Source organism: Etheostoma spectabile, chromosome 24 (assembly GCF_008692095.1).
Source record: "Etheostoma spectabile isolate EspeVRDwgs_2016 chromosome 24, UIUC_Espe_1.0, whole genome shotgun sequence".
Lineage (NCBI taxonomy): Eukaryota > Metazoa > Chordata > Actinopteri > Perciformes > Percidae > Etheostoma > Etheostoma spectabile.
In genome coordinates, this window is record NC_045756.1 from 3,590,081 (window position 1) to 3,614,932 (window position 24,852).

At 44.3% G+C, this 24,852-nt stretch overlaps 3 protein-coding genes across 10 annotated transcripts; 1 reads left to right on the forward strand and 2 right to left on the reverse strand.

Annotated features, from left to right (window-relative positions):
• Positions 1-18: 18 nt before the first annotated feature.
• nudt15 (nudix (nucleoside diphosphate linked moiety X)-type motif 15) lies at positions 19-1,462 on the reverse strand. Its single transcript, XM_032506199.1, has 3 exons — positions 1,181-1,462; positions 575-771; positions 19-471 (listed from the first exon to the last, which is right to left on the reverse strand). Exons 1-3 carry the CDS (start codon positions 1,327-1,329, stop codon positions 344-346), a joined length of 474 nt encoding a protein of 157 aa, XP_032362090.1. The 5' UTR covers positions 1,330-1,462; the 3' UTR covers positions 19-343.
• Positions 1,463-2,531: 1,069 nt separating this feature from the next.
• trim25l (tripartite motif containing 25, like) lies at positions 2,532-8,813 on the forward strand. 3 transcript variants are annotated; one of them, XM_032506138.1, is made up of 16 exons: positions 2,532-3,164; positions 3,843-3,938; positions 4,034-4,267; positions 4,802-4,961; positions 5,042-5,074; positions 5,164-5,202; positions 5,293-5,337; positions 5,453-5,506; positions 5,587-5,634; positions 5,764-5,826; positions 6,154-6,363; positions 6,499-6,615; positions 6,975-7,013; positions 7,154-7,222; positions 7,402-7,467; positions 7,703-8,813. In XM_032506138.1, the coding sequence occupies exons 1-16, from the start codon at positions 2,532-2,534 to the stop codon at positions 8,275-8,277; spliced, it is 2,481 nt and encodes an 826-aa protein (XP_032362029.1). In that variant the 3' UTR covers positions 8,278-8,813. The 3 variants fall into 3 exon arrangements, with proteins under 3 accessions (XP_032362029.1, XP_032362028.1, XP_032362030.1); XM_032506137.1 differs by having other exon boundaries at positions 5,587-5,633; positions 5,760-5,826; positions 6,978-7,013; XM_032506139.1 differs by having other exon boundaries at positions 6,978-7,013; positions 7,703-8,277.
• On the reverse strand, positions 8,506-24,847 carry trak2 (trafficking protein, kinesin binding 2). 6 transcript variants are annotated; one of them, XM_032506123.1, is made up of 17 exons: positions 24,712-24,847; positions 21,532-21,718; positions 20,457-20,642; positions 17,653-17,712; positions 16,637-16,713; positions 16,417-16,533; positions 15,115-15,333; positions 14,454-14,532; positions 14,222-14,352; positions 13,871-13,945; positions 13,490-13,627; positions 13,283-13,362; positions 12,845-12,985; positions 12,432-12,730; positions 11,673-12,164; positions 11,439-11,538; positions 8,506-11,296 (listed from the first exon to the last, which is right to left on the reverse strand). In XM_032506123.1, exons 2-17 carry the CDS (start codon positions 21,584-21,586, stop codon positions 10,513-10,515), a joined length of 3,033 nt encoding a protein of 1,010 aa, XP_032362014.1. In that variant the 5' UTR covers positions 21,587-21,718; positions 24,712-24,847; the 3' UTR covers positions 8,506-10,512. The 6 variants fall into 6 exon arrangements, with proteins under 6 accessions (XP_032362014.1, XP_032362013.1, XP_032362018.1 ...); XM_032506122.1 differs by lacking the exon at positions 17,653-17,712 and having other exon boundaries at positions 12,432-12,985; XM_032506127.1 differs by lacking the exons at positions 17,653-17,712; positions 21,532-21,718; positions 24,712-24,847 and adding an exon at positions 17,921-17,961.
• Positions 24,848-24,852: the final 5 nt, after the last annotated feature.

Below are 24,852 nucleotides of genomic sequence, written 5' to 3' on the forward strand. Positions count from 1 at the left end.
GTGTGTGTGTGTGTGTGTGTGTGTGTGTGTGTGTGTGTGTGTGTGTTTATAACATTTGTGAAGCCCATTTTCCCCTCTAAACTGCATTTTATTTGTTGCATCATTTGTTTTTAATCTAAATGACTTCACAGCTTACAGTATGTCATGAATTTCTAAATTTCTACTACATTTGTAATAAGAGTTCTTAATATTGGCAAACATTTACAGTATGTACCATAACAGAACAACATGTTTAAGGAAAAAGCACATGTAAACCAACCCCTGATGTTGAGTTTGGAAGAGGTATGTATGTCTGTTTCTTCCTTTGGGGAAGAACACAAGTTTCCCAATGTGACGGGCAGTCTCAAAGCTGCGTTTCAGTGCTTGTTACTGTGTTCCTGAATGGCTGGAAGCCTTGTTGTCTCAGACCGGCTAGCGGCAAGAAGAGCTGCTCCTCTGGAGGAAACTGGTCCCAGCGTGTCCATGTCCAACCTGGGAGGGAGAGAACATTGCATACTATCAACTGCTCCGGTTGGTGGGAATTCTTTTTGTCTTCATTTAAAACTTGGAAAAACAGTGGTTCCACTTCACATACCTTCATTCTTTTCTGGCTCCAGGTTCTCTGGCTCTCCTGACTGCTTCCTGTCCAGTTCTCCTTGCATGATGATGGTGACGTAGTGGTACTGCTCCTCCAGTCTGATGGAGTTCACCACTGACGCAAAGCAGACCTTTACCAAACGCACCCCAGCTTCCTCCAACACCTCTCTGTGAGCACACTCCTCCCACGTCTCTCTTTCAGTAACATAGAAAGTGTGTGTCACCCACTATAAGTCAACATATGCATACACATTTACGGTACATTGAGGAACCTGCACTACCACTACCTCACACCAAATTTCATTTAAAATCTAGCAAATTAGTATTCATGCAGACATACAGTATGTCTTAATATTTGCTGACCACGTAGGGAGAATTCGGCATAATGATACTGGCTAAGAAGTTAATTATTTTATTGAAATTTCTCTCAATAACACAACACGTACGTAATGAAAGAGTGTTTTGCTACGAGGTGTTGCTGAGTTAAATGAATGAAGGCCGGTGTTGAACATTCATTAATGGCCTTGCGTCACATAACGTTCCTCGGCTAAGCAGAGGCAGATTTGGGAATGGGGTTTGCTAACTAGCTGCCTGGGTTACCTACCCGAACTCTAAGTGGCCACCTGGGAGCTGGTACGTCCCGTTGCCCATTGCGCTTTTCCGTTTCCCCAGGAGAACACAGCCTGGGCGGGCTGGGTCTCTCACCAGCACCCCGACCCCAACGCCAGGACGTTTCACTGTTATATGCGACATGTTGTCGAACTTAAAAACGACTCACAAATCAAACAAAGTTAGCTAAACAGTTTTCGACAGTGCTGCACTGAGGAGGAGGAGGAGGTATTCGGAGGAAGTACAACAGGTTTTCCCTAGCTGTACTTCCGTCTTCGCTTTAAAATACATGTGTTGTCATGTCAACAAGACAAGAAGCGAATGAGGAACTAACTATAAATATCTTTTACTTTTGTGTGTTGTTGGTGTTCTGTTTTGTATTTTTTTGCAATAAAGATGGCATTTAAAAAAAAAAAAGGAACTAACTATAAACTGCTTATGGTCCACTAGCTGTTCCTTAGTAGTTCCTCTTGTTCCCTGGTAACTAGCGTTACATCTTAGGGTGGCAACAATAGTATGTAAGTATCTAAAACACCTCATTATATCGTCCAAATTGTTCAATTTAGCCGCTTATTTTGAATCAGCTGGGCAGTCGTTGGCTAAATGGTGCTTCAGTTGCATACATTTTTCCAAGCCCAAGCCATAACATCTATAATTAGTTATTTCTTGATATAATAGACAATAAATACACTTAAAAGCAATCGCTGTAGCTACGAAACAGAGGTATAACGCTGCCACCTAGTGACAAATTGTGTGTACAGACCTGTGTTGTAGTCCTCGACCTACAGGGAATATAATGATGACTAAGGTCAGTTGTAATCATCCTTTAGGCCTTTGTTGGAAATTATAGGAGGAAGAAGAAAAAGCATTTTTTTTAAATTGTCTTTCAAATAGGACTTTATTCACAATTAAGAGCTGTAGCTTAACCAGACTTATTTTACATGCTGGCTATTTAGGCTACTTGTAGGCCTAATGGAGTAGCCTGTTTGTAGTCTACATGCTGGTAGGCTACTGGTAGGCTAAGGTAAAGGATCTTTACTTTTTTTATCAAATTGATCTGAATACAACACTGTTTGTTTTTTAAATAATAAAAGGAGTTCATTGACACTTACTCTCAACACCACCGACACCCGTTTTCCCCGCTAGACCTGCCAGGTGGCTCTGGCCCCGCCCACCTCTCCCTGCTCTCACCTGAGTCACGGCAATTTCCTCCTGTCAGTCCAGGCCAGGCTTACCTCTTCATATGTCGGCATCTTTCTCTTCCTGTGTTCTGATTTGGGATTTTAGACATCTCTGAGTTACCATCTCTATATTCTCAGCTCTTTCTTCTTTCCAGCAGTGTCACTATGAGTGCTAAACTGTGGACAGAGGAGCAGTTTAACTGCCCTGTGTGTCTGGACCTCCCAAATGATCCAGTCACCATCCCATGTGGGCACAGCTACTGCATGGCCTGCATTAAGGACTACTGGAGCAAGGACGACCCCAAGGGGGTCTACAGCTGCCCTCAATGCCGCCAGAGCTTCAGCCCCAAGCCCTCCCTGTCCAGGAACACCATGCTGGCGGAGGCTGTGGAGCAGCTCCGCAAAGGTGCCCGCACAGCTGACGTTCGTGAATCCATGCGAAGCGCCCGAGGGGTCCCCGCCGCCTCCTCATCCAGATCCAAAGGGAAGCTCCCCTCCTCAGCAGTGCCGTGCGACATGTGCAAGGGAGAAGAACGAGCGGCGGTCAAGAGCTGCCTGGTGTGCATGAGCTCATTCTGCGAAACGCACCTGAAGCCCCACAAGACCAAGAAGGCCCTGAATCAGCATGAGCTGATCGCACCCACGGCCAATCTGGCTGAGAAGATCTGCACCCAGCACAAGTACTTGCAGGAGTTCTTCTGTCGCCAGTGTAAGGTGTTCGTCTGCTGGCTGTGCACCAGCAACCAACACAAAGGCCACGAGTGTGTGTCCACCAAGGCTGAGCGCTTGGAGAAACAGGTAAGAAAGAAAGAGTGGATGCTGCTCTGGCCTCAGGCACCAGATGAAGCTGGAAAAGGGTCCCGTCACAAGTTAACCAGGGCGTACTGTTGATGTGATCCAATATCAGAATCAGAAAAGGCTTTATTACTACTAAGTTAGTAGCCTAACACTTAGAAGAATTTGCCTTGGTAGTTGGTGCATAAATAAACATATTGCACATTAATATGAAATAAGCAATAATTACAGAAACAAATTATCAAATAAAAGTGTCTGTGTGATAGGGTAGGTTAAATCCCTTTTAATAGGTAGTGTACAACTGCCATCTAAAACAGATCCTAAAATGGAACACAGTTAAGTTTATTGAAAAGAAAAATTAAACAGAAAGCTGCTGTTGTTTCTAGAACAGGTGACAATCAATACTGCATATACACAGTAAATCACCCATAATGCCAACTGTCCGTTGTTCTGTGTGATGGGTTTCTACTGTATTTGTGTGGGAGGGTGTTGTCCCCTCTCCTTTTGTCTTACTATGGCTCCTGCCCGGTGGAGGACATTCCTAACTACATTCCTGTCCATTCATAACGCTCAGCCCTCTCCAGGTTTCTTCTGTGTCACACGCACAGCTGTTTCCTCGTGCTTGTGTGAGATAAATGTGGATTGTGTTGATGTCATGTGTGTGTGTGTATCCTGTTCTAGAAAGTCATGTCCGAGATGTATGCAGAGAATCAGCAAAAACTGAAAGACCGAGAGCAGGAGCTGAAAGACATGAAGAAGATGATGGATGTGACAAAGGTTGGTTGGTTTTCACTATTTCTCCAAATGAAAACTACATTTCCGATAAACTCTGCGATTGGCATACTGAGACGTGACAACCTTCTCTCTCCCAGCGTTCTTTAGACGGGATGCATGCAGACACGGAGCAGGCGCTGTCGGAGCTGCAGCGCTCGGTTGAGCGCCTGCAGGAGCTGCTGGAGGAGGTGCTGCATCAGGCCAGTCTGGAGAAGATGGGACATGCTCAGGAGGTCGCCAACAACCTGCAGGCTGAGATTAAGGAGCTGAAGAAGAGGGACATGGAGATGAAGGACCTAGCCCTCTGTGAGGACCACATCTATTACTTGGAGGTAGTCACTTTCAACATCTCATCCGGGTTCAATTTCATCTCTGTTAAGAAAACATCAAAGCTTTTTCACAGATCATTAATCAAGTAAGTAAAAATAACTGGCCAAACGCAAACTTTATTATCAGTAGTTTACACCCAAGCAGTTGAAAGGGAAGCCAATCACATTAAAAAAGATCCCACTCACACACCTGCATGGCCTTTCCAGTTACTACCATCAGGCCGAAGCTACAAAGTCCTTCAAGCCAAAAAACTTACAAAAACACTAGATTCCCAAAAGTAATGACCAACACAAACACTATGCCACTTTGCACATAGATATTGTAATTTAAATCCAGGGCTAATTCTTTTTAAATGCTGCTGTATGTTCACTGTCCAAGTTTGTTTTTGCACTGTATGTTCAGGCCACGTCTAAGGTTTTCTGTCATTACAGACCATAACGTTTTCTGAATCTCAATCTTAATCTAGGCTGGACCAAGAGGGTGGTGGTAATTTCAGCTATAAGTTTTCCTAAACTACCAAGCATATTTCCCTTCAGAAATACGAGTCCATGTGCTATCCGTTAGAGACGGGGGACCTGCCCCCTGTGTTGGTCAATCTGGAAGCTTCCTTTGAGCCTGCACGAGAAGCCATCTTAGACCTCAGGGACCGAGTCGAGGACCTGTGCAACCAGGAGCTGAGCAAGATCACCAAACAAGGTCTGTCTCAAGAGTCTTATCTTGTCTTACCTTCTTCTATTTTATGTCTTATCTTCATGTTCTTGTCTCTTCTCTTCCAGTCAATGACACAACTCTGTTCACTTTGCAAGACTGTAAGTTCCAAACATTTTTAACTTCAACATGAATGCAACAAGTTTTGAGTCGCCTCATTTTAACACTGACTTCCTCTGATCTTATCCAGCCAACCGCAGCGCAGGACAGAAAGGAGGGATTTTTAAATGTAAGTTTGGATTTAGTTTTTTCAGTATTAGAGAAATGTCCTTATTTAAATAAAGAAAAAACTGGTTTCTTATATCCCCTTTCTCTATAGTGTTTTCTGGTCTGAGTTCTCGCAACACAAACAGCCGCTCACCAGGTATGTGCAGTGTTTTTAAGTCTACATTTGTATCTGCCATCTGTGTATTTTTTGACATTATAATCTTTTATATAAATGGGCGTAATGTATACATGATTTCTGTCATGTCTCACAGCTACTCCACCCAGTATTTCAGCGGGAGCACGGAGTACAGACAGACGAGGACTCGGTAATGTAAACTGACGAGTGACAATATCAAAAGTAATTTGAGATGCTGTCCATATTGAACATTCAAATTTTATTTCTCAGGTGTAGGCCTCAAAAGTCAGGATGTGAGGAGTAGAGACACACCACGAGGTGAGGCTTTGTCTGTGTGCTGTTGAAACCCCCTAAATCAACCTCTGACCTGCCGTGTGAGTCACTATCGTGGGTGGAGCGGTACAAATGTGTGTGCATGTTTTAAAAGGTGCTTCTTCCTTGTCGTAGACAGAGGGAACACAAACTCACCCAGACTTCGGAACAGACAGCGGGTAGAGGAAAGAGAGACAGGTAGGTTTATTGTGTTTGCCTGGCAGGAGGTAGCACTGACTCTGATTTAATGGTCCCATATCATGCTCAGTTCCAGGTTCATACTTGTAGCATTTATGTCTGCAATGCTTTAATGTTTAAAAAAAAAACATTACTTTTCTGAATATACCTATATTCACCCTCTGTTTCTCATACTATATTTCCTAGAAGTAAAGAAGACAGTGTGTGATTTAACTCTGCTGCTCAGCAGTTTTTTAATAACTAGTGAATGCCTTTAATGAGCTGTTATCAGCTGACACTGCTTGTAGCTGCAGCTTTGCTCTAACATCTCACATGTGCTCCAAACAGTGAGGGAGACCAACTCCAGGCCAAGCCCCAGCCCCAACCGCAGAGAGTCTCCGTCTCTTTGGAGCAGGTCCAGTCAGAGCCAGGCTGTCTCTGCTGTGGCTTCGACTCCAACTCAAATGCCAGCCACTCCAACTCCTGCCCAAGCTCCAACTCCAGCCCCTGCCAAAGCTCCAGCTCCAACTCCAATACCTGCCCCAGCATCATCTGGAGGTACAATACCAACCTTTTGAACAAAATAAATTCTCAGAATTGTGGCTATTGCTGCCACCAACACAAAAGGCTCATGTCTGAGTGTAATACCTTTTTTTTTCTTTTCCATCTCTCTTTTCCCTCCACCTGGTTTAGGGTCCAGTTTCAGTCGGATGGCATCGATCAGCAGCCTCTTCCGCTCCCATCGGCGTGGCACCAAACAGGCCGCCCCAGCTTTCCCCGATAACACACTGTCACCAGGAGGAAACCCACGTAAGATCAGACTCCCATGTTCTCCTCTCGAATAAAATGTATTCAAGAGTTTTTGGCAAGCTTAAGCAAGTAATTTGTTCTTTTAGACTTTCAGTTCAGGCAAGTATTGTAGCTAAAGTACCACTTTTCTACAGAGTCATTTAACATGATGTGCTTTATTTTATAACCTCAATACAAGCAGCAAAGTAGGAACAGACATAAATATCATTACATGCAACAATCACACAAAAATATCTTCAAATCAATATATATTAATTTGTCCAAGTGATCAGTTTGACACAGAAACTGTCTCTATCTCAATATCATTTGGTTGTATGGCATGTTGCAAATGTTTCAAAGTGTGACTTGTACACACCCAGCAGGGGGGATGGCTGCTCTGCCTGAAACACCAACAGAAAGTAAGATGGCAACCTTTTATACATATGTCAAATGAATATTCTTCCTCAATTCTTGGCGCAATCAGTCATAGCAGTTAAACTTGGACAAGTGTACTGTATCTTAATACTACTGCGCCTAACAATATTTTCTCATTGGACAGTTAACCCCGGCCTCTTTTTGGACTCACCCACCCCCGGCACCATGGATAACGCTCCTGCTTTCCCTGCACGTGAGTTCATGTAAACTTATCTTCATGGCATCTCCATTTTTAAACCAGAAACATGAATGAGAAGTGCAAACTAATGAAAAGATACTTCCAACAACAAAAAGAAAATTACTACATGCATTCTAAATATTTGCAAAATGTGCCTCATTGTGCATGAACTGACGTATTGTTTGGTTTTCCAGTGAGAGAACTCAACATCGACAGCATCCAGGCCCCAGAGCCGAGGACCAGAGAAGAGTTCCTACAGTGTAAGTCTCAATGTTTAACCAAATTGTTACATTTTAGATGTTATTATTGCTGTACTGAGCACTCAGGGTAAATGACCACTATGTCTGCCATGTTTACTCCAAAGAAACTGAAAAGATAAAACGCATCACTTCCCGTGTAGTCTTATTCTAAGAAATTCCTACCATACAGAAGGGGTATAAAACTCAGCCCCAACGTCAACGTTATAATAATGTAATTGTCCATTAAACCCTCTAGACTCTGTGACGTTGACCCTTGACTCCAACACAGCCCACCGACGGCTGGCTCTCTCCGACAGCAACACTAAAGCCACCCTGCAGGTGGCGGCGCAGCCCTACCCCGACACGCCGCAGCGTTTTGATGGCTGGACCCAGGTGATGTGCCAGAGCCCCCTGTACGCCCAGCGCTGTTACTGGGAGGTGGAGTGGAGAGGCCGAGGCTCCTCTATAGGTGTAGTTTACGGAGCGTTACCCAGGAAGGGCTCAGACGCCCGGTCGGGGCTCGGTTACAACGCCCAGTCTTGGACCCTGGAGCTGTCGGACACCTGCTGCTCTGCCATGCACGACAATGAGAAGAAGGACATACCGGTCACCTACTCCCCCCGCCTGGGCATCTACCTGGACCTGTCCACAGGGACGCTGGCCTTCTACAGTGTGGCAGAGAGCATGACACACCTTCACACCTTCCGCGCTAACTTCACCCAGCCGCTCTACGCTGCCTTCGGAGTGGGCAGTGGAGTCGGGGTGGGTCTGGACTTTGCCCTCGGCCAGTTCAGCTCCAGCTCTGACAGCATCAAGATCTGTCCCATGTGATGGTGCAGGCTGACTTCACAGATAAACACTGCAGCTTGAAAGTAAGTGCTAATGCTGATCAAACTCTCAGGACACAATGACTCAACGTAATGTTTGGTTGCACCTATTCTCTTTTTTCATATTGTAAATGCACTTACTGAAATAAAGTTTTGCATTGTTTAAAGACATGCTAGACTTTCTACACAAAGTGTGAGTAATAATAAACCAGTGGGTGAGCAGATTTGTTATATTGCTTTATTTAAAAAAAAGAGGCAACTGAATAATAACCACGAGTAGTTTACAGAGGATTTTGATCTTAGAAGGGGGACAAGCGACTGGATTTTATATTTTAGCCAAAGAATGCCCTAAACCTGAACTTCCTGCTTTACAAAAAGCAGTGGATAATATGACAACTACAAATCTAAAGATATGAACAGTCTGGATGAGCCGTCTGTCCTCTTCTCCGCACTCCTACAAACATTAAACAGAAGCGTCCTTTGTCAAACATGTTAAAGCAAATTAGCACAAAAAGCATCACCTGTGTACTTACGTACTTGGAAAAAATAAAAGTATCACTTTTGGCTTAATTTGGATTCCCTTCTGTGGACCTCTACATATGGAAAGCAAAAAAAGCTGCATATATTAAAATATTCAGTAAAAATACTAGTAGACATTGTTACAACAGGCACAAAATATGCAACATTTTCTCATTAATGTTGGAATCTGTACTTCAGATAGTGGTGTCACTAAAACAAAGTTAAATTTAAAAAAAAAAAAATACATAAGTGCAGTAGTTGAGTGGGAGGGTCTGGTTGGATTGACAGTTGTTAGGGACAAAAGCACTGAAGGGTCACGGGTCAAGCACAAAGTTCTATGCTTCCTTGTATCTAAATATCTGATATTATAGAAAATAAAGGAGTAATTAGGATGAACTTTCACATACTTTCCTACAGGAATACTCCCACCTGTTGGCCAGTGTGTAAACTACATATGCGAGACCCACACATAATATACCTGGATGTGATAAACAACTAAATGTGTAAAAACTAATGTGTTTTTCCCTCTTAACAGACTGAAGTTGAACGCCCTACAGGCCTGAGATAAGGATGGTGGCTGGAAACTGAAATGATAAAATTTGCTTTTAAAAAGGCCCCACCAGTGATCCTTAAATTAACACAAGCTCCAAATCCCACTGAGTGCAACTAATATATACAAACATGGCTTAACAGGAACACATATCAAAATCAGTGCTGGCTTCCACTTAAGACCTCATACCATTAAAAACACCCAAACACTAGGACCTGAAGGAAAAAGGCCTGGCGTCTATGGTTCTGACCTCGCCTTCAGCATGGCCCCACCCGTCCGCCGACAGGTGCATGCTGGGACCTGTAGGCCTGTTTGACATGTCATGCAGACGCTTGCGAGAAAGGCGGGAATCGGGCACGGCACATGGACGGTCACCACACATCTGTAACAATGAACTACTGTAAAATCATGTTAGCATTAATACTGGCATGTTAATGTTATGGTCTGACTACAAGATTAGCCCGGCAGTACACTATCAAGCCAGCTAGCACTTGAAGTCCTCAGGTAATAAAAGCATGTTAAATCCCTTCTTTTGTGACTGTTTTTGTTTGGAGATGATCATGAAGCACTGTATACTGTATAATGGGCATAGTTGTTACACACTAAAGCTTTTCCAACCCACTACAGAACAAGCCCTTGGAATAGAGCGACTGGATGCTCAGCCCTTCCCTCTTTGTCTTTCACTTACTTTCCCTTCTGACATGAATAAAGACCACATTCTCTCTTCCTTTTTATACCTTCATCTTAACTCGTTCTTTTCTAATCAACATCCACAAACCTTTGTCCACTTACATTTGAACTTTTCCTTACTCCTACCTGTAGCTGAACATCCAGAGCCCCACAGGAAAACTACCTAACTTAATTAATGACTGAGAAGGCTGACACCCCAGTCAGAGGTGAGCTAAGGCCTCAGTAACTAGCATCATGGCAAACATCTACACACACACACAGACACTGCGGTATAGCTAAAAACAGTCGGTTTAGTTAAATTGTGCTTTAAAATTAAAAAATCATACAAAGGAGGGATTGTTCTGCCCACCGGATACCCTGCCTGACTCCTCTCTCCAAAGGCATAGGAGAGATGAGGGGAGGAAGAAGAGGATGGAGGTGTATAGGAGGGGTTCATGTTCTGGAGTGTTTGGCCCTCGCAGTCCTTCCACCTCTTCCCCCTTATCGTTTGGCTGAACTTGGCGGGAAATGGGAGACAGAGGCAAGATGCCGGCGCCGTTCTTTGGGGTTTCCCCAGGGTGGTGCGGGGATGTCCAGGGTGGTGGGGTGAGGAGGAGGTGTCGGGTGACCGGCTGACTTCCCCGCTCGGGCACCAATCATGGCCGGGAGGCTCTGGTTGCGCCTCAGGCCGTCCAGCAGGCTCCCCCCGCCTGCTGACACAAAGGTAGCAGAACCCTGGTGTGGCGCTGAAGCCTCGGACTCTGCTCCCTGGATCACCTTAGTGAATCCCAGCCGCCGTAGCCTCTCTACTAGGCCGAGGTCAGGCCTAGCTCGACCTGACTTAAGGGACGGAACGCGGGTTAGAGTTTCCTGGGAAAAGCTTGGTAGATCGGGATGTGGGGCGCGGCCCAGATTCAACCCATAAACGTCCTGGAGGAAAAGTTCTGCCGGCCGCGAGGCTAAAAAATTGTCCGCTGGGTGCTGGTGGGACTCCGGGGGCACCGGGGAGGGAGAAGGTGAGTGTGAGGGGGAGTTGGGGGGTGTGTTTGGGAGGAGGCGGAAGAGGGGCTGCTGGGTTGTTAGTTTTGGGGATGGAGGAGGGGTGTCAGTGGAGACTTGTGCAGAAATGCCCTTTTCCAGGACCAGCTTGGCCAGACCGCGAGTGGGCACAGGGGGGCGTCGGGGGGGAAAGCAGTCCCCCAGACTCAGCCTGCAAGGAGTCACAGGGGTACTGGGACCTGTCCTCATGGAGCTGGGTGTGTTGGCCATGAGGGACGACTGAGAACTGAAAAACATGAAGAATTGACAAGGTGAGAGGAGAGACATTTAAGATTTATTATTCTTGGGTCCTCTCATTACTCATCACTGCATAATAAAAAAAAAAGAAATTATATGACTGTTCTTTTTATCCTTTAAGGTGGACTTACCTTTGGGTGACCTGTGTGACGTCACTGGGGTGCAGGATGCAGCAGGTCGTGAAGGTGTAGGTAGAGGAGGTGGAGCCTGGACACTTCCCTGGATTTTGGACTGAACACGCAACAAATAAGGAGAGGTAAGGAGGAAAGGTAAGGAGAAACACTCTTAAAACTCCTCATTGACCAAAAGTATAATAACATAACATATAGTAACATTTCTATTTCAATACTTCGAGTAGTATTTACCATAAGAAGACGTTGTTGTTGTTGATGTGGAGATGCAAATCTGACTTTGTGATTGGACCAATGTTGTACAGGCTCTTGAAGTTGGCTGAGATGATGAGGGTGGGGGGGTCAGACGGAGTTCTGATCTTGCTGAGGAGGATGTGGCAGGTGTCCCGGGGGACGTCGGCAGGGTGGGGGAGAGAAGCGGGACAGGGAGAGGCGTCACGGATTGCTTTCTGTCTTTCCTTTCGTCGGGGGTAGACGAAAAGCGCACCTTGAAGGTGATCCCGCCTTCCTCCTCGTCCTCCTCGTCCTTGCCCCGCTCTGCCGCCCCCTTCTCCTGGACACCTCTGTGCTCTTCATCCTCTTCGTCCTCCTCCATATCAGATAAGCGGTAGACAGAGTCCTGAACCAGTGGGCAGAAACCTTTGGTCACCACCCCAGGGTGGGGGTCCAAGATGGTGGCTAGGTGTGGTTTAGCCAGCTGCTGCCAGTGATGCAGCGTCAGTGAGCCTGACAGAGAAATAGCATCAAAAATTATAGACACCTAAATGTTCCCCCCCCCCCCACCAGAACCAACAAAGTACGGACAGAAATATACCTGGCAACATCAAGGAGTAAACCTCTATATATGGGCTACCCAGGCGCCCAACTGGCAACAACTCTGCTAATCGATGATTCATTTTAGTTACTTTCTAGGCAAAAAAAAATACTTAAAGAATCACTGGTGCCAGCTTAATATTAAATATTTGCTGGTGTTTTGATCACTGAACATTTTACCTTCCATGGGCTTGACAATCTGAAGCTTCTCAGGCAGGAAGGTCTTGAAAACGCTGGAACTGAAGGAGAGTTCTGACAGGTTGGAGAAAGACGAGAGGACGCTGCCCATTGGTGAGCTGTAGCCGCTGCCCCCCACGTCCCTCTCGGCCTCCGCCAGGGACTGCAGCTTCTTCTCGCGCTCCGCCTGGAAGAACTGACGCTCGCACAGGAAGTTCTGTCGCCGCAGCGACAGCCGGTGCAGGGCTCTGGTCAGGTCGTTCCCTCCCGGACAGCCAGGCTGGCCAATTGGAACCTCCTCCCTGCAAACACACAGACACACACACACAGACACACACACACACACATTGAGCTGAAAGGGCACAAACGTCATCTTCGATTTAAAACGCAAGACAGGAATATTCTTCGTAACGTACCCCTGATTGGACGGAAAGGGCTGTGCAGTCATCACTAGAGAGCTCTGTCCTGAGCCAGGGATAGGGGGGGTGGCCGACGCTGGCCGCGATGCTGAGGCGTTGATGGAGCGGACTGTTTGAAAGACTTTCTTCAGGGATACTCTACAGGGAGAAGAGGTCAGAGACAAGGTCCACAAAGTTAGTGAAAGCAGCCGTGTTGCGAATGATTAAAGACTAGTAATAGAAATAAATGTGGATTACTGGACATTTGGATTTGGTGAAGGGTTATACAGAAGAGTCCATAAATAGCAGGCACACTCACTAAATTTGCCCAAGATTCTGTGTTGGTAAGTGGGATTTAAGTGGTAAGCAGCAGAAATTGAAACTAGCCTGAGGACTGTCTCAGTATTTTTCATTACTTTTTTTGTTGTTTTTTTTAAATTAGTTTGGGTTTCTGACCTTTGGTCCAGAGAGGCGGTCTCCTCCTCTACACTCAGCTCTCTCCTCATGGTGCACTCGATCTCTGCTGCCAGAGAGTCCTGCACACACACACACGCACACACTTGGTGTTTATGCACATTGCTCCAAATGTTTTATTTTTGGTGCATTTTGTACCTTTATTTAACTAGTGTGTTGTGAATTTGTGTCTCTGAGTGGTTCTCTCACCATGGGGTAGAGGCCGTAGGAAGTGTGCCTTCGCATCCCGGCAGAGGGAGCGTTTTTACTCCGAAGTTCTCTGATCTCCTCCTGGGATTCATGGAGCATCTCTACACACTCCGCATTCCTGTCTGCCAACTCGTCCAGCTATAAAAATTGAATTAAAATTACTTGTTTAATTTCATTTTTTGTGTTTTTTTTTTTTCAATCAAAGAACCTCTGTATTTATTAATCTGGGCTAGTGCTGCAAAGTATATGTGAGTTGCTGTAACATGCTAAAACAGTGTAACTGTATGACCTCCAGCAGTTTAAATAAAACTCCACTCATACATGAAGAGACAAGTATTGGCAGTCTGAATGAAAACTTCCCGTGAGTGTGTGAGGCAGTACCTCTGCTGTGAGCTGTCTCTGAGCCTCTTTAGATGCCTGCAGGTGGATCCTCAGCTCTTCTTTCTCCAGAGCCAGCTACACACACACACACACAAAGAAAGAGAGAGAGAGAGAGAGAGAGAGAGAGAGAGAGAGAGAGAGAGAGAGAGAGAGAGAGAGTTAGATTAAGCCCACAAATCAAGTGAATGTCAATGTTTTGCAAGTCATAGGTAAAAAGTCTCACGTCCAAGTGAAGTCACGATTCACTGGTGTTAAAGTTAAAGTCAAGCTGAAGGTGTTTTTTGATTTAGTCAGATGTCCACCTCTGGTTCACGCAGTACGTAACCTGAAACAGAAGTTCAGACTCCTCACCTCCTTCACTCTGTGTTGCAGCTCCACTATCTGGGAGAGCAGCTGAGCGATTTCCTCCTGGTGTCTGAGCAGCTCCTCGTTCTTCTGAGACAGTTCATCTGTCAGAGACACCATCTGGCTGTTGGACTCACCTGGAGCCAACACAAAACACACACACACCAATGTTAAAATGAGCATGCCAGACACGAGGGTCTGGGTGGTTTCAGTGTAAATATGTGTGCCTCTCACTCACGGAGCTCCTTCACACAGTCAGTCACTAGCTGCTGCTCTTTCTCCTCATAGGTGATGGTGTCGCTCTTCAGTTGGCAAGCCTTGGAGAGGACAGGTCGAGAGGAACCAGTAAGAACTTCCAACTTCATTCGTTGTCAACAACAGTAATTATACTCACTTCTCAAAATGTGGTTATGATTTAGAGCTTCCCGTTTTCACCTAGTAATATTTTCTGCCTCCACTAGAACCTCGTCTATCCTGTGTTAGATGGGGCTGGGACGATGTGCTTTTGTGCTGATTCGATTCTTTCACAATATATGGGTGCCGATTCAATTTGTATTGCGATTTGATAGTAATGCGATTTTCTTTTCTTTCTTCAACAAAAACAAAAGTTGAATAATACACTTCTAGAGACATTTATAAAAAAACAAAACAGTTTTTTTCTAAAAAGAATGCACATCACATTTCAATTAGTCTGACATTTATTCCATTTGTAAAGAAGTACATAACATGGATTATCTGCATTTTCTACGTTTGCTCTGAATTGCTGGAAACAGATATGTGGTCTCTGTCGATGGTACCGTGTAAACAGAAACTATTTAGGTGAATCACTGGTAAAAAAATTAATGAAAAATGTCTATTCTGGGTTATAGACTTGATTTTCAAAATGTTTGACCTCGTACCTCCGACCTCAGTGACAGGTTCTCCTCCTCCAGCTCCTGCAGCTTGCTCTGCAGAGACTCCAGCTGGCTGAGGGCGGCGGCGGCGGTGGTTCCCCCCAGCAGCTGAGGCTGGCGCAGCGGCGTGGACACGCTCGAGTCCGTCTCGCTCTCTTCCGAGGCGCTGGCCACCATCCGCAGCAACTCGTCCTTCTTACTGAGCTCATGCTGCAGCTGGTGAACCTGGCCGGGGGAAGGAGTGTGTACAGTGAGTACCGTGTGAGCTGTTCAACACTTATAGAGGCTTCAGAAAGACAAACAAAATACACTTAACTAGTTACCACTAAGCTCTAGTTTTTAAATGCATTTACTTTAAATAACCTTCATGATTAAAATAGCTTTTGGTTCCATTTAGATCATCACACTCCGACACAAATACCAACCTGTAAATGCCTATACTTTTTTTTGTTTTTGTTTTTTAAACATACAGTTTAAATCATGAACATATCCCCTCCCCATCCGAACTACCACCCGGCATCACCACTTAAAAATTAAGAATAGATGACATAACACCTATATCATTTAAGACACTCTAATACAATAACCAAATGGACAATAAACTGTAAAAAAAACCGTTAACATATGTATATGTGATCACACCGTAGGCACATAGTATGCGCTTCTCTCCCGCACATATCTTCCTAGGTGCCCTACAGAAAGCGTGTGCCTGTGCGTGTGTCATTTCTCAGACTGATCTCATGAAATAATGTATGTATAACGCCCCAATTGCTATATCATCATTAGCGTGTTATCAAGACGCATACCCGCTTTTAGCGTTTGTTTGGCCTCCATTGACTTGAATTACCTAGCGAATGCCTGTGAATTTACGCCATAGCGAGTAGTAGGATCCGTGTAGGGACGCTGGTTGGGTGGTGGATGGGTAAAACACAGGACTTTCACCCAGGAGACCGGGGATTGTGTCCCGCGTGTCACGTTTTCATCATGTCACGTTTCCTAAACCCAACCGGTTCTTCTTCTGCTAAACCCAACCCGCGTCCCGTTTCCTTTGTGTCCTGCGTGTCACGTTTCCTAAACTGAACCGTTGCTTTCTTCTCGCGATAACACACCAAGTGGCGTGTATGTCACCGTCCGCTGTATAGAGCGTCGATATACACTTGGATAGCTCAAAATGCGTACAGATACGCGCGTGTATGTTTACACAAAGTCATGATGTCATGTTGTATTTTAAAAGAAATTGGAAAAAAAAACATTTAAAAAGCACTATCCTCAAATCCAAGTTTTGAAATAAAGAACTAGCATGTGTACCTGGTCTAGGGCCTGTGCCAGCTGCTCCTCTAAGGCCTCGTTGCGTTCCTGCAGCAGGTGGTTCCTCTGCAGAAGGGACTGCCCAATCCGAGCTGCCAGCTCCAAGTCTCTGTCCCGCTGGCCAATGAGAGCACAGAGCACCCAGAGTCAATCAACCAATTAAATGCCGCTTCTTAATACTAAACAAAATTGTGTCTTGTACAAGTGAGGGGACACTTACCTCGGCCAAAAGGTGAGAGACCACTTCGATGTCATTGTAAGTCTTGGCCATCTGCTCCACGCGATCAGCACTGAGGACTGGCCAGAAACATTGTACTGTTAGGCAACGCACACGCACGCATGCACACACATCCACACACAGTCTATAATCCACATTGTGGCATGTGCATGCAAACACAAAAACCAAAAGAAAGTAAAAAATAAAACCATCACTTTACTTTCTACCTAATTAAATGTTCTGACCACGAGCAACGTGAGCGGCCACAACCAAGCAATCACCTGTAGCTGATCGTCCATCACTGTGGTTACAATATTTAATGCATATCGTTGAAACACTAGTGGTGCTGTTTGATGATAAATCTCAACAACATGGCAACGTGATTGCTAGTGGTCTGAATGTAATGAAGCCACAATATAGAGAGAGAGAGAGAGAGAGAGAGAGAGACACACACAAGATCAATATATTGATTCAATCCTGATCTAATATTAATCAATACAAAGTGAAAATATCGCTACATGTCGTCATCTTTAAGATGTGCCTTTATTTTGAAATTCCCACTTTATATTTATTATTATTATGATTTTTTTTTAATTTAAATGTCTGGAAGCGCTCAGTAATTAAAGTGTCAAAACATATTTTAGTTGCTTTTTGTAAAAATATATAAATGTAACTGATTGTATTAAATGGGCTGGTGTATCGTCTGAATTGAATCAAAATCGTATCGTGGCAGACTTTTTATATCATTAAATATTGTATTGTACTAAGAATTACTATCACCACACATACACAAAATACAGTGCTACAGGCTATATACAGTGGCAGGCAGCAGACCAATACAATGCAGATTTCATGTTTGCTGTCAGCTGCATGCAAAAAGCAGAGAGGGGCTCCAGGTCTGTGGCTCCAGTTCCAAGTTGAAGTGCAGCTGTCGGAGCCACATTGGTGGACTGAAGCCCCCCTCTCACACTGGAGCTACAAAGAAGTCGCAGAACAGGCAGACAGAGAGAGAGAGATACCTTTGGAGAGGCTCTGAGAGCCGGGGTGGGAATAAGAAGAGGGCTCCAAAGCAAGATACGCTAGTGAGAGACAGGAGAGAGAAAAGAAGGGACAGTTCAAAAAGGTGTACAAGCAGCCAGCTTGTTTTAAGGTCCATGGGACAAAGACGGAAAGGAAAGGAAGTAAGAAGCTGAGGGTGAAAGCTGAAGCTTCAATAAATCCACTTCATTTAGAACATTAGTTTGTTGAGAATCTACAACATTGATTAGTTTGGTCCACTTTTAGCACCTGAGTGGGTGTCACCCGCGCTGCACCGCTTCCCCTTCCACCTGTTTAAAGAAAAGTGGCAACTCTAATCACTAAAACATTGCCTTTTTTAAATATCGTTTAACAGACTGAGCACAGACTAAAGGTAGCCCCATTGACCCCACAAAACTTGCGTTGATCACACACCTTGAAAACTTTATTTTTCACGATATATCTTTGTAGCTCATTGTGCGCTCTCTTTTGCAAATGAGGTAAAGGAATTAAATGTAATAATAAGCATTGCTATAAAGCCTCAAAAAGAAGCAGCCGCTGTAATAGAGGAGAGTTTTCGTCCAGTAATCTGAGACTCACGGTGACCCCTGGTCTGGGACACTGCACTCCGCTCCAACTGACGGTTAAAAATAACCTCTGCCCCATGGAGCTCCTTTTTGCTGCACACAGGAAGACGGATACTGCACACACACAGTGTATATAATCTCTCATGTTACTGTACACACACACACACATTTTTACCTGCTGGGAAGAGTATGGTGTCACTGTCAAACTTATGTGTCCATGGTCCAGTGTGATCATAATAAACCAAACACTACATTTAAGACTAAACTCCGATTGCAATCCCACACTGCACACACTCAGTGCCACTCTAGTTTCAGTTGTTACGTAGGAGGAGACAGTGACTGAACTCTGACCACAATAGACTGCAAAGTCCAATCAGTAACCAAATTAGTACTTTTATTTTCATATTGATTTTTTGATTGCTAGCATGCTCACACAGAGTGCAATAGTCAACTTGTGACTCTTTAACAAACACTGTGGACCTTTTTATTCACGCCTGGTTGCCCTTAGGCTCTAACAAACTAGCTACACCAGCTGCAGGTACAGCATTTGTTTATTTGACAAATTTCAACACCCAATTTTAAAGTGTAGTGTAAGAAATGATTGTAACAAGCAAACCAAAAGTACCAATTCAACTGGGCTAGTTTAAACAACCAGGATCAGTTTTGCAGGACTGAATGTGAAAGTCAGGGGTAAAGGTCATGCTTGTGGATCCGCACGTTGCACTTGAGTGGCTGATGTCATATTCTGCCCATGCATCACCACTCTGGCTCATTGTCTTTCACTGACACACTCTGCATTAAAACTGCATTGTGATTGTGTCATTTTTTGCCAAGTCAGTCCTTGTCACAATTTCCAATTTCCAATTTCACAACTTGACACAAAAATGGGATACTTCATATGTGTATTCCATCATATAGGAGTACTGAGCTATTTAGGCTATTTAAACATCGTCAACGTTGTCTAAATACTTAAAACATCTTGTTTGTCGAATATTACCATCAATGCCTCCTTGAGTGCATCAGGGGCTATTAATAAGCTGCATTTGATTTCACAGCGGAGAAGTGGAGCAAATGTTTCACAGAGGAGGAATAGTACCCCGGGACTCCCTTACTGTACCCCTTCTCTCACACGTGCAGCTAACAACCACATATACACCCAGCACCTAAACACATACCCTATACAAAAACTATGTAAACAAATCCATGTCACACAGCTGTAATCTTCTGTGTAGTATGTGTTCACCTCAGGTCTGATCAAATCATGCTTTAATTAGACCGTAAAACAAATCCACAAAAGGACTCCGATGAAGAGAGGAAAATTGTGCATGCATGAGAAAGACATAGGCAGGAAGTTGACACTGCCTCGCAACTTGTTTAAATGTAAACACACAAGCATTCATTCAGACCTGCCCACTTCCTGTCTTTCAAGGAGCGCACACGCACACACACACACTGACCTTGCAGCAATGACTTTCTGCAGTCCCACCGTCTCACATGTCTCTCTCTCTCACTCACTCTCTTGCTCTCTGTGTCACACACATGCTTAACATCATGCTAACGCCTGCATTCACCTTCCATAGCAAAGTTGTCGTAAACCTCCTCATTGTTGATGTTTAAAAGTGGCATGGTCCAACTCTCTCTACCGTCCTGTCTTCATCTTCTATCAATCCCCCCCTACCCCCCTCTCCTCATCACTCTGTCCCGTGACTGAACTACACTTAACTCTGGCTGGACCACTGAATTCCATTCTCTCTCCCTCCCTCCCTTTGCACGCGCGGCGCGCGCACACCACACACACACCACACCACACCCACACACACCACACACACAACACACACACACACACACACACACAACAACACACACACACACACACACACACACACAACACACACACACACACACACACACACACACACCACCCACACACACAACACAGTGGGAGCTGTCTGATACACACAAGCGAAGACAAGGACACAATGACACCAGTGCCGTAATGAATATAAAGGCTGAAATCCGTGATTTTAAGTTGAAGAGGATGTGCACTGTATAAAATGAATGGCTCACATGTCTAATGCACTGAGTCACACAAACACACCATCTTCTTACTGATGGGTCTAATAGGTTTGACCAATCAAAAACAAGTCGACACAGAAATAGCTATAACTTAGTGTACTGCCCAAATAACACTGAAGTGAAATCCAAATGCGCACACTTACTCATGTAGCGGAAGGTCTCCTCGGCCAGCATGGGGGAGATGGCGCTGTGCTGGCCGGGGCCTTCGTCCGGAGAGCAGCTCGGGGAGACCACCCAGTCCTGGCTGTCGGACAGGTAGACAGAGCCGGAGTCAGCTGAGCCCGAGCCCAGTGAGCCGTAATGCTTCCCGCTGCTGCCCAGCCCCTCATCTGTGGGTTAGGAGACAGATACATTGTCGTCTACTGTCCAGCATCTAATGATTACTTTAATTACTGACAAATCAAGCTGTGCATTTTAGATAACATAAATTATCTCCAACACTGTAAAATGTCCAAAATAGTCATAAAGGCCCAACATGATGTTGGAAAACTGGAAACAAATCACTTCATATACATTTACATCTATCCTGGCTCTGTCCAAAGGTTAAAAGGAAAAGTTAAATTGTCACCCCACCCCCCCAAAAAAAATCTCAAAATGTCAACCTAGTCCTCTAACTTCAGTACCTTTGGTTTATGAAAATGATCAACAACTAACATTATATTAAGTGCATGGTTCTCATGTTTATACTATATTCTATATAATTTTTCAGTTGACGGAGGCCATAATTAACTATAATATTGGCGATGCATTACATTGAAAACAAATCAAGGCTTGGCCATGTTATCATTCATCACCATGGAACTATGAGTTATTAATGAGGGATGCTTTTATTCTGTAAAAATCATGCAGCCATGGTGAGATGAAGTCAGACTGCAGGGAATGTGTTTTGAGAACGAGTGTGGGCAGAGGAAGCATTTGAATGTGTGTTGGTGTTGTGTGTGTGTGTGTGTGTGTGTGTGTGTGTGTGTGTGTGTGTGTGTGTGCGCTCCTAGCTCAGCCACTGTACAAGCCTATGTCCTTCCACTTGAGTAAATATGTGGTTTACTGGGACAGATGGGGCTAACAATAGCATCAAGCCCAAAGACACAGCACACTGTACTTCAGATCCAAATTAGAAAATGTACACAAAGCTTACAGTTGCCATACTGCAGATTTTACCCTGATAACATTGGAGTATCAACATTAATTTGATAAATTACAAACACCCCAAAACCCTACCTGTCTCAGTGCTGGACTCTTTCTTCTCCACCGCCCGGGGTTTGACTTCAAACATGTCCTGTACTTTGAGTGGGAGGGGGGCCCCCCCGATCGTAAACACAAAGCAGGACTGAAACAGGGAGCCGCTATCGATGTGACCTCACATCCTGTTCCTGCACTGATGGTTGGTGCTCACACACACCTTTACCTGAGGAGAGAAGTGTTATGGGTCAAAGAAGGAATGTTCCCAGAGATTAAGATACCAAAATGCAACAGATATTAGAGTTCACATTGACTTTGCTAACGTTTACAAGCCAAATACAGGGGCAGTCAAGTTTAGTAAAGGTCACAGAAATCAGTTTAGTGGCGGAGGATATTCGTCAAGAGTCATTTTGTTGCTTCCAATCTGTGTGTGTGCACGAAGTATCTGACTCCAGGCTGGTGACCACATTCATCAGAGTCCTTCAAACTTGGTGCCTGACGTTTAAGGCCAGATGGAGAAAATAAATCCTCCCACAGTGTTTGCTGCTAGACACTTTGACTGCTGACTGTCTGGCATCTTCTTTAGGGTTTGATAGATATTATGTGCCACTACAACCATTTAGTCAGTAAAGCCTTAAAAATCTCATGAAGCTACAAGACTTTTCCTCTCTTCCATCTGTCTGAAGGAGAGAAAGATAAAAAGCCACTCATTAAAAGCTCAGAGTAAGAAACTTACAGACTGGCACAGTATATTTCCATTTCCCTCTATGTGTCACATAATGTTTTAAGGGAGGGCTGAGGGGCGAGACAGAGCCCTCCCACATCCTGTTGACTATCTCTGTAGGGACTGCTCCATGGCTTAAAGCAGTGACTAAAGGAAAGATACCGGATGTACGCTCCTAAAAAGGGATGAGCCTCCCAGTACAGAATCAGACCAGCTGTGGACACGTGCATATTTACAGTGTGGTGCTGCAATTTGATACATTGTTTTGATCTGGTCTCAATCTCAGTCCATTTTGAAGATAAGATAAGATAAGATACGCCTTTATTGTCTCCTTTAAGGAACAAAAATGGCAACACATTGCGCATAAACATACAAGTGTCTAATACAATGCAATCAACTACAGCTAACATTCAATAAACTTCACGCAAGACCCCCCTACCTCCCCCCACACATACTATGTTATTATTAGGTGTTCACAAATTGCATCTTTTCCAAATAACCCGCTGCTGCTGACTTTTTTTAAATTCAGTATTGCACTTCCATTAAGTTAGCAGGCCTGTGACAGGCAGATTTTCAAAAAGCAATGTCCAATTGAAGTTGCAGAGGCCAAGATAAGCTTTCAGTAGGCATGACTGTGGGCAGCATTCAGTTTTTGCTTATGTAAAACAGAACACTTTGCTAAAGAGATTAATGTGATGCCCGTAATGCTACGGTCTAAATGTGCTGTTTGGCATAAGAGGCCTGGTAGATACACTGTACAGACCCATTAATGACACTGGTACTGGAATTATAATAATAACATTCACATACGGGATAAGTGCAATTCTGTGGACAGAACATTGCATAATATAATCAAATTTAATACCTACTGACATCAGTATGAGCCGAGTAAAGAAATGATGCACCAATTCTGTTCATACTTATCATAGCAACATTTTTCCGACGCAAGGCTTCTTCTTTTCCCTGACTGTAAGTCACCTCCTGACTAAGTCAGTCAGCTTTGTGATACAGCCTAGGCCACACACACACACACACACACACACACACACACACACACACACACACACACACACACACACACACACACACACACACACACACACACACACACACACACACACACACACACACCACAATCTGAAACCACCGTCTAATATTGGTGACACATTATTGCACATTATAAAACTGTGTCAACCGCAAGCACAGCAGCAAAACAGCAGCCCTGAAAGCAACTCTGTGCAACACAGACAGCCCAGCAGCATTTTACACAACACTAGTCTGTCCCAGCTGTCCCAGAGGGACAATCGGCTTGCATCATCGGAGTTTATCTGCCTTCACGTCTAATCTTTTCATTCAGCTGATGCCTGATGCCCTTATCTAGAGTGACCTACAGCAGTGTGCAGCATTACAAATGTCATTCTCATACTCCGGTATAAGATCAGGGCAAAACAGATAATCCAATGCCACAACATATAAGTTATTTTTCCTGATCTGCTGCGTTGTTTCCATAACAGCATGCGCAGTCCCATCTTTATCTGACAAACTGGACAGGGCCAGAGGGTTTGCTTGAAAAGAAATAGGAAACAGCATTGTAAATAGGAAGCAACTGGTTAGTCTAACCGCATAACCAGAAAGCGAACATCAGCAGAGCCTAAAGAAGAAAACACTGAAGTTGAATGTAACTGTCTATCACCAACATCATCATGACATACTCATCCGATCAGACTGGCTGATTAATATCCACTATCCAACAACTAACCTCCATGTGGGCCGTCATCAACTATGAAGATATTGATTTAAAAAAAGACCTCTGTTTGAAAAACCTCCATTTTAAAATGCTTTACTGGCCAGTAACCGTACAGATGAGTAAAATACGACTTTTTATTAATCCCCAGGAGCTGCTCTCCATTTCGGCATGACTATTTGGATTCTACAGTAATGTTTGCATGTAACTCATCCAGTCATCTTTGTGTGCTGTGGAAATATAACGACTATCTCTGTGTGTCGTTTACGTGCCCAATTTACAAGATCCCAACATGTAAATATTTGGATAAATGATCACGATTTTCAAATTAAGATTAGTGACTAACGACATTTTGCAAACAGACAGGGTAACTTTACGCTTTACGCTCATCTACAATGATCTAACATGTACTGTACATGTTTACCTGTAACGTTAGGTGACATTAATAACGTTAATGTTACCGAATTTAAAACACGAGCCACTGATATTTGATTTTGTTTTTAGGTTACCAATAAACAAAATGTTTAGCAGGCCACCTATCATTTAACGTGTCCGTTACATGAGATTGGAATCCATTTGAATAACTATACTGAACACACGGAACGTTTCACGTGTTTTTCGATGCTGGGCGAGGATGACAGCTTCAACGTTGGCATAGCTTTGCCATCGCGTGCTCAAACCTGGCATCCCTCGCGCATACAGCACTACAGAAATCAAAGAATATGTTTGATTATGGAAAAAAAAAACTTACCCGATGTCAATGGTATTCCACAGCATTGGCAATGTCAGTGTTACATCTCCGGTGTCTCTCGATGCCCTCACCACATCTCAAACAATGGAGCGGAAGAGAAGGCGATGGAGCTACGAATCATCAGCGTGCGACAGTAAGCGA

What these genes read in the sequence shown, in the direction of transcription:
- trak2 (XM_032506122.1), bottom strand. Translation starts at nt 21,586, where the DNA reads ATGTTTGAAGTCAAACCCCGGGCGGTGGAGAAGAAAGAGTCCAGCACT. An exon ending in AACAACAACGTCTTCTTATG is followed by an intron (nt 11,539 to 11,672) that starts GTAAATACTACT and finishes TTGCGTGTTCAG; the next exon opens with TCCAAAATCCAGGGAAGTGT. An exon ending in GTCACACAGGTCACCCAAAG is followed by an intron (nt 11,297 to 11,438) that starts GTAAGTCCACCT and finishes CATGTTTTTCAG; the next exon opens with TTCTCAGTCGTCCCTCATGG.
- trim25l (XM_032506138.1), top strand. Translation starts at nt 2,532, where the DNA reads ATGAGTGCTAAACTGTGGACAGAGGAGCAGTTTAACTGCCCTGTGTGT. An exon ending in TGCCCCAGCATCATCTGGAG is followed by an intron (nt 6,364 to 6,498) that starts GTACAATACCAA and finishes CACCTGGTTTAG; the next exon opens with GGTCCAGTTTCAGTCGGATG. An exon ending in GTCACCAGGAGGAAACCCAC is followed by an intron (nt 6,616 to 6,974) that starts GTAAGATCAGAC and finishes GTACACACCCAG; the next exon opens with CAGGGGGGATGGCTGCTCTG.
- nudt15 (XM_032506199.1), bottom strand. Translation starts at nt 1,329, where the DNA reads ATGTCGCATATAACAGTGAAACGTCCTGGCGTTGGGGTCGGGGTGCTG. An exon ending in GGTGGCCACTTAGAGTTCGG is followed by an intron (nt 772 to 1,180) that starts GTAGGTAACCCA and finishes TGTTACTGAAAG; the next exon opens with AGAGACGTGGGAGGAGTGTG. An exon ending in GGAGCCAGAAAAGAATGAAG is followed by an intron (nt 472 to 574) that starts GTATGTGAAGTG and finishes TCTCCCTCCCAG; the next exon opens with GTTGGACATGGACACGCTGG.